Below are 15278 nucleotides of genomic sequence, written 5' to 3' on the forward strand. Positions count from 1 at the left end.
GGCACCAGCTAAGCAGCACCAACAATTTTCCCTCTTTGAGCTCAGTAAGCTCTGACACACAGTGACCCTCCGGTTCACATCTATGCGGGTGGTGCCGCTGTGGATCCGATTGAAAATCCATGCAGCCTCACCACCCGCACAGAGAATTGCGGACCCGTGGGCGGGTGCCATTAGTTCTAATGGCACACCACCCGCACTGGGAAACGCAACCATACTGGGAACCGAGTTTCCCAAAGTAGTGCAGGGACTTCTTCCCTGCGTGTCCCGGGGCACAGGAGTCCATTCAAATGAATGGACTCTTGTGCCGAGCAGAACGTGGGCCGCACGGCCGCATAGGTGTGAACCGGGGGTTAAAGAGGAAAGTGAGGCTTCCCACCTGCTAGCTAGGTGTCTCATCACACAGCGGAAAATAAAGAATGTTACATCACCTCTGCTTTCTGTTGCAATATTTTTATTGTTATAAAAACAGAACAAAGAAACAGTTAGACAACAATCCTTGTAGGCACTTCTAAGGCACAATATAACCCACAACGCAGGCGTAGTGCATTGTTACAAACGCATCTTATATCATTGCATAGAAAATACAGATGGAAACGCAGTTTAGTATCTCAGACTATCTGTGCATCCAGGGGCATCCCGAGGCAGGGGGTGCGGCCCGCGCTGGGTGACACTGACCGCACGGGGTGACACTGGACCCGCTCCACGAAAAAGTAAGTTGTAAAGAAAGCCGATGATCCCCGCAGGATGGTCCGGATCCATCCTGCGGGGATTGTCGGCTTTCTTTACAACTTACCTTTTCGCGGAGCGGGTCCAGTGTCACCCTTTATAGGTTGCATGCCGACGATCCCCGCAGGATGGATGGGATCTACGGATTGGGGAGCATAATGGATCGGACTCCAATCCATTATGCTCAATCCGCAGATCCGAACCATCCTGCGGGGATTGTCAGCATTTATTTATTTCAGGTACTTATATAGCGCCATCAATTTACGCAGCGCTTTACATATATATTGTACATTCACATCAGTCCCCGCCCCCGAGGAGCGTACAATCGAAGGTCCCTAACTCACATTCATACATACACATACTAGGGCCACTTAACCTACCAGCATGTCTTTGGAGTGTGGGAGGAAACCGGAGTGCCCGGAGAAAACCCACGCAGGCACAGGGAGAACATGCAAACTCCAGGCAGGTGGTGCCATGGTTGGGATTCGAACCAACGACCCCAAGTACTGCCAGGCGGAAGTGCTAACCATTTACCCACTGTGCTGCATGCAACCTATATGGAGTGACACCGGTCCCGCTCCATGAAAAGGTAAGTTGTAAATAAAGCCGATGATCCCCGCAGGATGGACTCCGATCCATTATGCTCCCCAATCCCCAGATCCATACCATCCTGCGGGGATTGTCAGCATGCAACCTATACGGGGTGACACCGGACCCACTTCATGAAAAGGTAAGTTGTAAAGCAAGCCGACGATCCCCGCAGGATGGATCAAATCTGCGGATTGAGCATAATGGATCGGAGTCCGATCCATTATGCTCAATCTGCAGATCCGATCCATTCTGCGGGGATCGTCGGAGGGGGTGTCACCAAGTGTTATCGCACCGGGTGACACCAACCCTAGGGACGCCACTGTGTGCATGACCTCTGCTTTCATCGCAAAAACGTTTTCCCCCGTGTATGGCCTCCTACAATATCATCCATTTTACTAGCTAAATGACTTTATGAAACAAAGGGGTTTAACCTCCCTGGCGGTCTGATTATGTCAGTATTTCTGTGCTCAAAGCGGTACATTTTTTTGCATGGAAATATGTATTTTTTTTGTCGGCCTGTAATTCTTAGGAATAACTCACTGAAATCTGTCCGAACAAGAGTCTAGTAACATCCCGGGGATGATAAAATTTGAAACACGAAATCATAAATTATAATATAATAAATAATCATAAAAAATAATAATATAATAATAATACATTTAATTCAATAATATAATCAAACCAAAAACACTGAAATGTGAAATATAGCGCCAAGTTCGCACATCGCTGAGCTCAGTCGCAGAATCGTTTTCAGTGTCTGATGAGGAATTTCCCCCACCAATCATTATCACTCAATTCTGCAAGTGGTTCTGATTTACTATCGCTGTTCTCTAGCCGGTCTAAAACCGCGTCTGACCTAAAGGGACGCTTTTTGGACGCCATGGACGTTTCTCAGTTTCCAGGCAGAAAGAACAGTAAAAATGCAGGCAGGGCGCCGGACAAAGCACTCGGGACAAAATGTATGTGAAATGGTTTGATACAGGAATGTTATACTATGTGATTTTAGTGTATTTAGTGAATGTCACTTTTTTACAATTTTGAGTTTCCCGCCATTTCCATCCCCCGTACGTCCCGACGTCGCAGGGAACGAAACCCGGAAGACAGATGCCGGCATCGGCCGGAGGACATTGCCGGGGACACTGCAGGAGGGACATCGCGGGAGCGCAGGACAAGGTAAGTGAAGAAGAGATCCCGGAGCAGCGCTGCAGTGTATTCTCGAGTGTAGCTCGGGGGGGGTTACCGCTTGTGGTGCTGAAACTTTACCCCGAGCTACACTCGGGAATACCGCCAGGGGGGTTAACTACCTCCTGCCCAGCCTACTGTAAAAAAACAGCTGAGCAGGAACATTGTTATCCTGGGTGAACGTCATATAATGTCTTCCAGGCGAACACCTTCCATGCGATCTAGTGGCCCTGCTGCGGCTTGATCTGTCACCCACTGTGTCCAACCAATGAATGGATGTCAGGCATAAAAATGATCATCACTGTTATAAGCAATCTTAGTGTAAAAAAATCCTGATCATCTCCCCAGAGTAATACAATGTCACTATGGTAACAATGTACTGCTCTGGTCGCAATATGTAAAAAAAAAACAACAAAATTGTAAAAAAAAGTAAAAAAATGTTAAAGTGTGTGTATATATATATATATATATGTGTATTTGTATTTTTTTTTTGTATTTGTTTTTGTAATACACTGTCACCAGTCAGTATCCCTGATCACCACCACACCAGTCACATGATGACACTGTACTGCACTGTGACAGTATGTAAAAAAAAACAATGTTAATTCATTTCTTCATTTTCTAAAAAAAATGTTACAATTACTGAACACCTTGGGGTGTCTACTTTCCAAAAAAAGGGTAATTTGGGGGGGGGGGGGGGGGTTGTACTGTCCTGGTGTTTTTTGGGCATCAAGAAATGATCATCTCCCCAGAGTAGTACAATGTCACTGTGGTAACAATGTACTGCTCTGGTCGCAATATGTAAAACAAACAACAAAACTGTAAAAAAAAAAAAAGTAAAAAATGTTTAAAAAAGTATATATATATATTTGTATTTTTTTTTTGTATTATACTGTCACCAGTCAGTATCCCCGATCACCACCACACCAGTCATATGATGAGACTGTACTGCACTGGTGACAGTATGTAAAATGTTAATTCATTTCTTCATTTTCAAAAACATTTTTTTACAATTACTGAACACCTTTGTGTGTCTACTTTCCAAAAAAAGGGTAATTTTTTTTTTTTTGGGGGGGGGGGGGTTGTACTGTCCTGGTGTTTTTGGGCCTCAAGAAATGATCTTCACTGTTATAAGCAATCTTAGTGTAAAAAAAATCCTGATCATCTCCCCAGAGTAGTACAATGTCACTATGGTAACAATGTACTGCTCTGGTCACAATATGTAAAGAAAAACTGTAAAAAGAATTGAAATTTTTTTAAAAAGTATATAAAAATATATAAAGTATATAACTGTTTAAATATATATATATATATATATATAATTTTTTTTTTTTTTTGTAATACACTGTCACCAGTCAGTATCCCTGATCACCACCACACCAGTCACATGATGACACTGTACTGCACTGTGACAGTATGTAAAAAGAAACAATGTTAATTCATTTCTTCATTTTCTAAAAAAAATGTTACAATTACTGAACACCTTGGGGTGTCTACTTTCCAAAAAAAGGGTAATTTGGGGGGGGGGGGTTGTACTGTCCTGGTGTTTTTTGGGCATCAAGAAATGATCATCTTTCCAGAGTAGTACAATGTCACTGTGGTAACAATGTACTGCTCTGGTCGCAATATGTAAAACAAACAACAAAACTGTAAAAGAAAAAAAAGTAAAAATGTTTAAAAAAGTGTATATATATATTTGTATTTTTTTTTTGTATTATACTGTCACCAGTCAGTATCCCCGATCACCACCACACCAGTCATATGATGAGACTGTACTGCACTGGTGACAGTATGTAAAATGTTAATTCATTTCTTCATTTTCAAAAACATTTTTTTACAATTACTGAACACCTTTGTGTGTCTACTTTCCAAAAAAAGGGTAATTTTTTTTTTTTGGGGGGGGGGGGTTGTATTGTCCTGGTGTTTTTGGGCCTCAAGAAATGATCTTCACTGTTATAAGCAATCTTAGTGTAAAAAAAATCCTGATCATCTCCCCAGAGTAGTACAATGTCACTATGGTAACAATGTACTGCTCTGGTCACAATATGTAAAGAAAAACTGTAAAAAGAATTGAAATTTTTTTAAAAAGTATATAAAAATATATAAAGTATATAACTGTTTAAATATATATATATATATATATATATATATATATATATATAATTTTTTTTTTTTTTTGTAATACACTGTCACCAGTCAGTATCCCTGATCACCACCACACCAGTCACACGATGACACTGTACTGCACTGTGACAGTATGTAAAAAGAAACAATGTTAATTCATTTCTTCATTTTCTAAAAAAAATGTTACAATTACTGAACACCTTGGGGTGTCTACTTTCCAAAAAAAGGGTAATTTGGGGGGGGGGGGGGGGTTGTACTGTCCTGGTGTTTTTTGGGCATCAAGAAATGATCATCTTTCCAGAGTAGTACAATGTCACTGTGGTAACAATGTACCGCTCTGGTCGCAATATGTAAAACAAACAACAAAACTGTAAAAAAAAAAAAGTAAAAAATGTTTAAAAAAGGATATATATATATTTGTATTTTTTTTTTGTATTATACTGTCACCAGTCAGTATCCCCGATCACCACCACACCAGTCATATGATGAGACTGTACTGCACTGGTGACAGTATGTAAAATGTCAATTCATTTCTTCATTTTCAAAAACATTTTTTTACAATTACTGAACACCTTTGTGTGTCTACTTTCCAAAAAAAGGGTAATTTTTTTTTTTTTGGGCGGGGGGGGGTTGTACTGTCCTGGTGTTTTTGGGCCTCAAGAAATGATCTTCACTGTTATAAGCAATCTTAGTGTAAAGAAAATCCTGATCATCTCCCCAGAGTAGTACAATGTCACTATGGTAACAATGTACTGCTCTGGTCACAATATGTAAAGAAAAACTGTAAAAAGAATTGAAATTTTTTTAAAAAGTATATAAAAATATATAAAGTATATAACTGTTTAACTATATATATATATATAATTTTTTTTTTTTTAATACACTGTCACCAGTCAGTATCCCTGATCACCACCACACCAGTCACATGATGACACTGTACTGCACTGGTGACAGTATGTAAAAAAAGAAAAATATTATTTTATTTCTTCATTTTCTAAAAAAATTGTTACAAAAATTGGCAACTTCTAAAAAAAACTCACCATGCCTCTTACTAAACACCTTGGGGTGTCTACTTTCCAAAAAAGGGTAATTTGGGGGGGAGGCGGTGTTTGTACTGTCCTAGTGCTTTTGGGCCTCAAGAAATGAGATCGGCGTCAGTACATCAGGATTGATCAACTTTCAAATATGCAGTATATTATTATTATTATTATTATACAGTATATCCCATAGTTTGAAGACTCTATAACTTTCCTAAAGACTAAATAGTATACACTGATTTGGCACATTGTTACCACCAAAATGTAGCAGAATACATTTTGGCCTAAATTTACGAAGAAAGACAATTTTTTATAAAAGAAATTAATAAAATTGTGTTATTTTTACAAAATTTTCAATATTTTTTTCGTTCACATAACAATAAATAAAAACTTGGTGGTTCTTAAATACCACCAAAAGAATACTCTATCTAAAAAGAAGTGATAGAAACTTCATTTGGGTACAGTGTTGCATGACTGAGCAATTGTCATTCAAAGTGTGACAGCCCTGAAAGCTGAAAATTGGCCTGGGGGGGGGGGGGGGGGGAGGGGGTGAATGTGTCTTAAAAATATATTCTGGCCATACTTACAGTAACTTGTTAATCTGGCCTGTGGTCAGAGCTTCCATTACACCTCGGAAGTGCGGACCCTCCAGATTGTTCTCAGCCAGGTTCAGTGTCCTCAGTGCCGGGTTATTACTTATCCCACATGCCAGGTCGGGGCAGGAACCGTCTGATAGGTCATTGTTAGCCAATCTGTAGAGAAAGAGAAGAGTGTCATCAGAGAAAAAATGAATTCCCCCCCCATAGTGAATGTAGTTCACATTATAATGGAGAGGACACATCAATATTATCATACATGTGTAGTAATGGGGCGACCCCCCGACACTGAGTAACAGGTATGCAGTAATGTGGAGATCCCTCGACACTGAGTAACAGATGTGTAGTAATGGGGAGACCCCCCAACACTGAGTAACAGATGTGTAGCAATGAGGAGATCCCCCGACACTGAGTAACAGATGTGTAGTAATGGGGAGACCCCCCAACACTGAGTAACAGATGTGTAGCAATGAGGAGATCCCCCGACACTTAGTAACAGATGTGTAGTAATAAGGAGATCCCCAGACACTGAGTAACAGATGTGTAGTAATAAGGAGATCCCCCGACACTGAGTAACAGATGTGTAGTAATGGGGAGACCCCCCAACACTGAGTAACAGATGTGTAGCAATGAGGAGATCCCCCGACACTTAGTAACAGATGTGTAGCAATGAGGAGATCCCCCGACACTGAGTAACAGATGTGTAGTAATAAGGAGATCCCCAGACACTGAGTAACAGATGTGTAGTAATAAGGAGATCCCCCGACACTGAGTAACAGATGTGTAGTAATGGGGAGACCCCCCAACACTGAGTAACAGATGTGTAGCAATGAGGAGATCCCCCGACACTTAGTAACAGATGTGTAGCAATGAGGAGATCCCCCGACACTTAGTAACAGATGTGTAGTAATGGGGAGATCTCCCAACACTGAGTAACAGATGTGTAGTAATAAGGAGATCCCCAGACACTGAGTAACAGATGTGTAGTAATGGGGAGACCCCCCAACACTGAGTAACAGATGTGTAGTAATGGGGAGGACCCCCCAACACTGAGTAACAGATGTGTAGTAATGGGAGATCTCCCAACACTGAGTAACAGATGTGTAGTAATAAGGAGATCCCCAGACACTGAGTAACAGATGTGTAGCAATGAGGAGATCCCCCGACACTTAGTAACAGATGTGTAGTAATAAGGAGATCCCCAGACACTGAGTAACAGATGTGTAGTAATAAGGAGATCCCCAGACACTGAGTAACAGATGTGTAGTAATAAGGAGATCCCCCGACACTGAGTAACAGATGTGTAGTAATAGGGAGACCCCCCAACACTGAGTAACAGATGTGTAGCAATGAGGAGATCCCCCGACACTTAGTAACAGATGTGTAGCAATGAGGAGATCCCCCGACACTTAGTAACAGATGTGTAGTAATGGGGAGATCTCCCAACACTGAGTAACAGATGTGTAGTAATAAGGAGATCCCCAGACACTGAGTAACAGATGTGTAGTAATGGGGAGACCCCCCAACACTGAGTAACAGATGTGTAGTAATGGGGAGACCCCCCAACACTGAGTAACAGATGTGTAGTAATGGGGAGATCTCCCAACACTGAGTAACAGATGTGTAGTAATAAGGAGATCCCCAGACACTGAGTAACAGATGTGTAGTAATAAGGAGATCCCCCGACACTTAGTAACAGATGTGTAGTAATCGGGAGATCCCCCGACACTGAGTAACAGATGTGTAGTAATGGGGAGATCCCCCGACACTTAGTAACAGATGTGTAGTAATGGGGAGACCCCCCAACACTGAGTAACAGATGTGTAGCAATGAGGAGATCCCCCAACACTGAGTAACAGATGTGTAGCAATGAGGAGATCCCCCGACACTGTGTAACAGATGTGTAGTAATGGGGAGATCCCCCAACCCTAAGTAACAGATGTGTAGTAATGGGGAGACCCCCCGACACTGTGTAACAGATGTGTAGTAATGGGGAGACCCCCCGACACTGTGTAACAGATGTGTAGTAATGGGGAGACCCCCCGACCCTAAGTAACAGATGTGTAGTTATAGGGAGATCCCTCGACACTGTAACAGATGTGTAGTAATGGGGAGACCCCCCGACACTGTGTAACAGATGTGTAGTAATGGGGAGATCCCCCGACCCTAAGTAACAGATGTGTAGTTATAGGGAGATCCCTCGACACTGTAACAGATGTGTAGTAATGGGGAGACCCCCCGACACTGTGTAACAGATGTGTAGTAATAGGGAGATCCCCTGACACTTAGTAACAGATGTTTAGTAATGAGGAGATCCCCCGGCACTGAGTAACAGATGTGTAGTAATGGAGTATCCTTTGACACTGAATAGTTAATGTGTAGTAATGGGGAGATCCAAAATAATTAAGAAATAAGAAGGCCACTTCTCATTAGTGGTCGGTCTACCAAAATTACTACAAGAGCACAACAACAACTCATCTAAGAGGCTATAAAAGAACCCAGAACATCATCTAAAGAACTGCAGGCCTCACTTGCCTCAGTTAAGGTCAGTGTTCATGGTTCAACAAGAAGAAAGAGTCTGGGCAAAACTGGCCTCCATGGGAATGCAAAAGCCACTGCTGACCAAAAAGAACACAAAAAGGTTCACATTACATTCGCCACAAAACATCTTGATTGTCCCCAAGACTTTTGGGCCAATATTCTGTGGACTGATGAGACAAATGTTGTATTTTTGGAAGGTTGCACCCCATTACAACTTTCATAAGACTAACACAGCATTTCAAAAAAAGAAGACCATCCCACCAGTCAGACATGGTGGTGGTAGTGTGAAGGTGTTGAGCTGTTTTGCAGCTTCAGGACCTGGACGATTTGCCCTAATTGATGGAACCATGAATTCTGTGCTCTACCAGAAAAATCTGAAGGAGAATGTCACCAGTTCCTGACCTCAAGCTGAAGCGGGTTATGCAGCAGGACAATGAAACACACCAGTAAGTTCACCTCTGAATGGTTAAAAAAAACCCCAAAAAAACAAAATTAAGGTTTTGGAGTGGCCTAGTCAAAGACTGGACTTAAAAACAATTGAGATGTTGTGGCATGATGTCAGGGTCCTGTCCACGGCAGAAGTCCTGGAAGACCGAGCATTTCCGCCAGTACCCTACATGGCTCCGGAAATACACGGTGGCGAAGATCCATGCGCATTGGCGCACGAACACGCTGCATTCTTGCAGCCATTGAGAACTACTGTGTGAGCTGTGATTGGTCACAGCTTGTCACATGGTACAAGACTGTTGTGAATAGCCCTGTACCATGTGATCTCTGTGATCATTCACAGATTTCACACGTACTAAGCAATGGTGTCAGAAGTGACATCTTGCTTACTACTCTTCATGTGATCACTGATTGGCCAATCAGTGATCACGTACAGCGAACGGTGTTCCACTGTGTCCGGAGGACACAGTGGGCACCGGATTGCGGTGCTGCGTGCTCCCAGGGAGCGCGCATAAGAGGGTGCGGGGAGGCCATTTATAAACTCAGATTCTTGAAGCCAGGTTTCACAAACAGCAAGTACTCTAGATCGATAAAAAGTTCAATTGATGGATGTGTATTTGTTATGGACTCAGCAGGCATTCCAGTAGGCACATAAGAAGCTGGGGCTGGATCGTGGAAATGGAGGAGTTCAAATTAGAGTTTGAGCGTTGTGACTGCGGTCAGAGGAAGGAGGGTGCTGGTTCTGGGGTGAGAGTTAGATGGTGGAAGGTCAGAGATAGGATGATGTCCCCAGAAGTTAAGATAAGCAGGGGGGTGAGGCAGAGGATACTCATGCACTCTTAGCCAATCTCTAGTCAAGTGACCAGTAGGGGACTGAGAGGGGTATAAATTAGCTGGGGTCTAAAACAGCAGTCTCTTGTTCCTGGGGGAGCAAGATCCAGCCTGAGGGCTGAGGCACCCATGGGTATCCAGCTACAGCACAGAAGAAAGCCTTTGAGGTCCCAGCTATAGCTAGAGCTCGGGAACCGCTGTTCAGGGCAGGAGGCTATGCAGAGGATCCAGGTCAGAGGCTTCAGGTACAGGGACAGTATCCAGGGCACAGTGAGTACCAGCCTAAGGGATCCTCTAAACTGTCCTTGGCACCTTTTGGGAGAGCTCATTACAGTTGACTCAGGACTATATTCCTGCTGAGGAGCTCCTACATTGAAGTTCATTCAATTCCTACATTCAAGAGGGTGGCTACAGAGAAAGGTTTCTTCACAGTAAGAGCTGTGAAAATGTGGTATAGACTCCCTCAAGAGTTGGTTGTGGCCCGCTCAGTGGATTGCTGTAGGAAAGTCCTGGATTGTTTTTTTGGATACACAGAATATAACTGGATATAACATTTATAGGGAAAGGTGATCCAGGGAATATCCGACTGCCTCTCGGGGGATCAGGAAGGAATTTTTTTCCCCTGCAGGAGAAAATTGGATCGTGCTTTGCTGGGTTTTTTGCCTTCCTCTGGATCAACAGTTGGTGTAGGATTATAACTTTTTATTGGTTGAACTGGAAGGACTTTTGTCTTTTTTCAGCCAGACTATGTAACTACAGTTGGGCAAAAAAGTATTTAGTCCCCACCAATTGTACAAGTTCTCCCACTTACAGAGATGAGAGAGGCCTGTAATTGGCATCATAGGTAGACCTCAACTATGAGAGACAAAATGAGAAAACAAATCCAGACAATCACATTGGCTGATCTGGAAAGAATTTATTTGCAAATTATGGTGGAAAATAAGTATTTGGTCACCTACAAACAAGCAAGATTTCTGGCTCTCACAGACCTGGACCTTCTTCTTTAAGAGGCTCCTCTGTCCTGCACTCATTACCTGTATCAATGGCACCTGTTTGAACTTGTTATCAGTATAAAAGACACCTGTCCACAACCTCAAACAGTCACACTACAAACTCCACTATGGTGAAGACCAAAGAGCTGTCGAAGGACACCAGAAACAAAATTGTAGACCTGCACCAGGCTGGGAAGACTGAATCTGCAATAGGCAAGCAGCTTGGTGGGAACAAATCAACTGTGGGAGCAATAATTAGAAAATGGAAGACATACAAGACCACTGATAATCTCCCTCGATCTGGGGCTCCACACAAGATCTCACCCTGTGGGGTCAAAATGATCACAAGAACGGTGAGCACAAATCCCAGGACCACACGGGGGGACCTAGTGAATGACCTGCAGAGAGCTGGGACCAACGTAACAAAGGCTACCATCAGTAACACACTACGCCGCCAGTGACTCAGATCCTGCAGTGCCAGACGTGTCCCCCTGCTTAAGCCAGTACATGTCCGGGCCCGTCTGAAGTTTGCTAGAGAGCATTTGGATGATCCAGAAGAGGATTGGGAGATCATATGGTCAGATGAAACCAAAATAGAACTGTTTGGTAGAAACACAACTCGTCGTGTTTGGAGGGGAGAGAATGCTGAGTTGCATCCAAAGAACACCATACCTACTGTGAAGCATGGGGATGGCAACATCATGCTTTGGGGCTGTTTCTCCACAAAGGGACCGGGACGACTGATCCATGTACAGGACAGAATGAATGGGGCCATGTATCGTGAGATTTTGAGTGCAAACCTCCTTCCATCAGCAAGGGCATTGAAGATGAAACGTGGCTGGGTCTTCCAACATGACAATGATCCCAAACATACCGCCCGGGCAACGAAGGAGTGGCTTCGTAAGAAGCATTTCAAGGTCCTGGAGTGGCCTAGCCAGTCTCCAGATCTCAACCCCATAGAAATCCGCAGGCCACGTCCACATATGTAAACGGCTGTTCAAATCCCATATGTGCGGTCTCACCGTGAACGTCAGAGTGAGACCAATAATTCTGGCATTAGATCTACTCTGCAACTCTAAACCGGTAACCTGTAGAAATTTTTCAAGCATCGCCAGTGGAGATTTTTATGTACCGTAGTTTGGCGCCATTGCAAGAGAGGAGAGACCCTCTGCGGTGGAATCCCCTGCAGCTGCTTGACAAAGGAGGCATAGCTTCTGAAACGTGTTGTGGCCCGTCCTCCTCTCATTCACTGTCACATCTCCCTACCATTTGGCGGGAAGGCACGGAGAGACGCCGGGGAGTCCACCGCAGCGGGTCCCTCCTCGGGCCATGCACTGGGGTTCATGTACACTGCAGCTGATAAACTCACGTTTAGGAACTGTTCAGCATTTTTTTCAGCAGCCCCTGAACTCTCCCTAATGGTTTCCTATGTGTCCGTGTACACATCGTCGCTTACAGTTGTTTACAGGCAGTTGAGTGGACAGTAATTTTTTTTAATGCAGAAAACTTGCATTCAGTAGTCGATTTTATCAGCGTTTCAAATGCAAAACGCGGCAAATTGTGTTTATAAGCATGTGCGGCTGACATTTTTTTTTAACTCTTCCAGTTCCCGATGCTGTCCAGAGCCTTTTTTCATCATGAAAAATGCATGCAAATAGTTTTCAAGGTACTTAGATGGACAAAACACTGAACACAGGATGTTCCTACCAAGCTTGTCACACATTGTAATGACCATTCATACCTCAGACCTCTCCCACCCTTGGAAACAAAAGATATGTTAATGACCAGTTCACACCTCAGACCTCTCTCACCCTTGGAAACAAAAGATATGTTAATGACCAGTTCACACCTCAGACCTCTCCCACCCTTGGAAACAAAAGATATGTTAATGACCAGTTCACACCTCAGACCTCTCCCACCCTTGGAAACAAAAGATATCTTAATGACCAGTTCACACCTCAGACCCCTCCCACCCTTGGAAACAAAAGATATGTTAATGACCAATTCACACCTCAGGCCTCTCCCACCCTTGGAAACAAAAAATATGTTAATGACCAATTCACACCTCAGACCTCTCCCATCCTTGGAAACAAAAGATATGTTAATGACCAATTCACACCTCAGACCTCTCCCACCCTTGGAAACAAAAGATATGTTAATGACCATTTACACCTCAGACCTCTCCCACCCTTGGAAACACAAGATATGTTAATGACCATTCACACCTCCAATTCCTCATGAAGACCCCCTGCCAGGTGACCTTAATGACTCCCTCCACCAGACACCTTTCCCATCCTTGGAAACAAAAGAAATGTTAATGAGCAAGTCACGCCTAGCTAATGTCAACACATACTGCTGTCTCTGCTTCTACTCTCTGTATTTCTCTGAAACTGTCTGAAATAGTTAATAATTTACCACTTTTCAGTGCATTTGGGAGGTTCTCCTGTGCTTATCTATAAAAAACGCTTCTAAACGCAAAACGCACATAAACGCGGTATGCAAACGTGGCTAAACAGATGTTTTTTAACCCATGTTTTCCAGCAGTCAATTTCCATCGTTCAGAAGTGTCCAGTGTACATGGGGCCTAAGTGTTTTTATAATAATGTTCAATTGTTTTTATCCATGTTGACTTGGCGCCCTGCTTGTTGTTCCTTTGTCTGTAAACCCTAGAGATGGTTGTGCGTGAAAATCCCAGTAGATCAGCAGTTTTTGAAATACTCAGACCAGCCCTTCTGCAGGCACCATGCCATGTTCAAAGTCACCTAAATCCCCTTTCTCCCCCATTCTGATACTCGGTTTGAACTTCAACAAGTCGTCTTTGCCACGTCTAGATGCCAAAATGCATTGAGTTGCTGCCGTGTGATTGGCTGATTAGCAATTTGTGTTACCAAGCCATTAAACAGGTGGACCTAATCAAGTGGCCGATGCGTGTATTTCATGGCTAATCACAGGGAGCGGTAAGATCAAAGAATTTAACAGCACTCAAGGACTGGCTACCTATTGAGTCTAAACATTTATCCCTCCTAGATTGTAAGCTCCCAGGATCAGGGCCCTCCTATCCCTCTTGTATTGAACTGTATTGTTGCTGTATTGTCTCCCGTTATATTGTAAAGTGCTGAGCAAACTGTTGGCGCCATAAATCCTGTATAATAATAATAATAATATATAAATCCTGTATAATAATAATAATAATAATATATAAATCCTGTATAATAATAATATATAAATCCTGTATAATAATAATAATAATAATAATAATATATAAATCCTGTATAATAATAATAATATATAAATCCTGTATTATAATAATAATAATAATAATATATAAATCCTGTATAATAATAATATAAATCCTGTATAATAATAATAATGTATAAATCCTGTATAATAATAATAATATATAAATCCTGTATAATAATAATATATAAATCCTGTATAATAATAATAATAATAATATATAAATCCTGTATAATAATAATATAAATCCTGTATAATAATAATAATATAAATCCTGTATAATAATAATAATATAAATCCTGTATAATAATAATAATATATAAATCCTGTATAATAATAATATATAAATCCTGTATAATAATAATAATAATAATATATAAATCCTGTATAATAATAATATAAATCCTGTATAATAATATTAATATAAATCCTGTATAATAATAATATATAAATCCTGTATAATAATAATAATAATAATATATAAATCCTGTATAATAATAATATATAAATCCTGTTTAATAATAATATAAATCCTGTATAATAATAATATATAAATCCTGTATAATAATAATAATAATATATAAATCCTGTATAATAATAATATATAAATCCTGTTTAATAATAATATAAATCCTGTATAATAATAATATATAAATCCTGTATAATAATAATATATAAATCCTGTATAATAATAATAATAATAATATATACATCCTGTATTATAATAATAATAATAATAATAATAATAATAATAATAATATAAATCCTGTATAATAATAATATATAAATCCTGTATTATAATAATAATAATAATAATATATAAATCCTGTATAATAATAATATATAAATCCTGTATAATAATAATAATAATATATACATCCTGTATTATAATAATAATAATAATATAAATCCTGTATAATAATAATAATAATATAAATCCTGTATAATAATAATATATAAATCCTGTATAATAA

At 41.0% G+C, this 15278-nt stretch overlaps 1 protein-coding gene across 1 annotated transcript in view; it reads right to left on the reverse strand.

Annotated features, from left to right (window-relative positions):
- LOC149427674 (ribonuclease inhibitor-like) overlaps window positions 1–6412 on the reverse strand; it is a gene marked incomplete at its 5' end in the record, with an annotated part of 28336 nt that extends 21924 nt beyond the window's left edge. Inside the window, one exon of the mRNA XM_089667791.1 lies at window positions 6248–6412. Within this exon, the coding sequence (XP_089523917.1) occupies window positions 6248–6412 (165 nt within the window). The remainder of the gene's footprint in view (window positions 1–6247) is intronic.
- Between the last annotated feature and the right edge of the window lie 8866 nt (window positions 6413–15278).

The sequence above is a fragment of the Staurois parvus genome, unplaced genomic scaffold (assembly GCF_062004578.1).
Source record: "Staurois parvus isolate SC_StPar_1 unplaced genomic scaffold, SC_StPar_1.0 ptg003588l, whole genome shotgun sequence".
NCBI lineage: Eukaryota > Metazoa > Chordata > Amphibia > Anura > Ranidae > Staurois > Staurois parvus.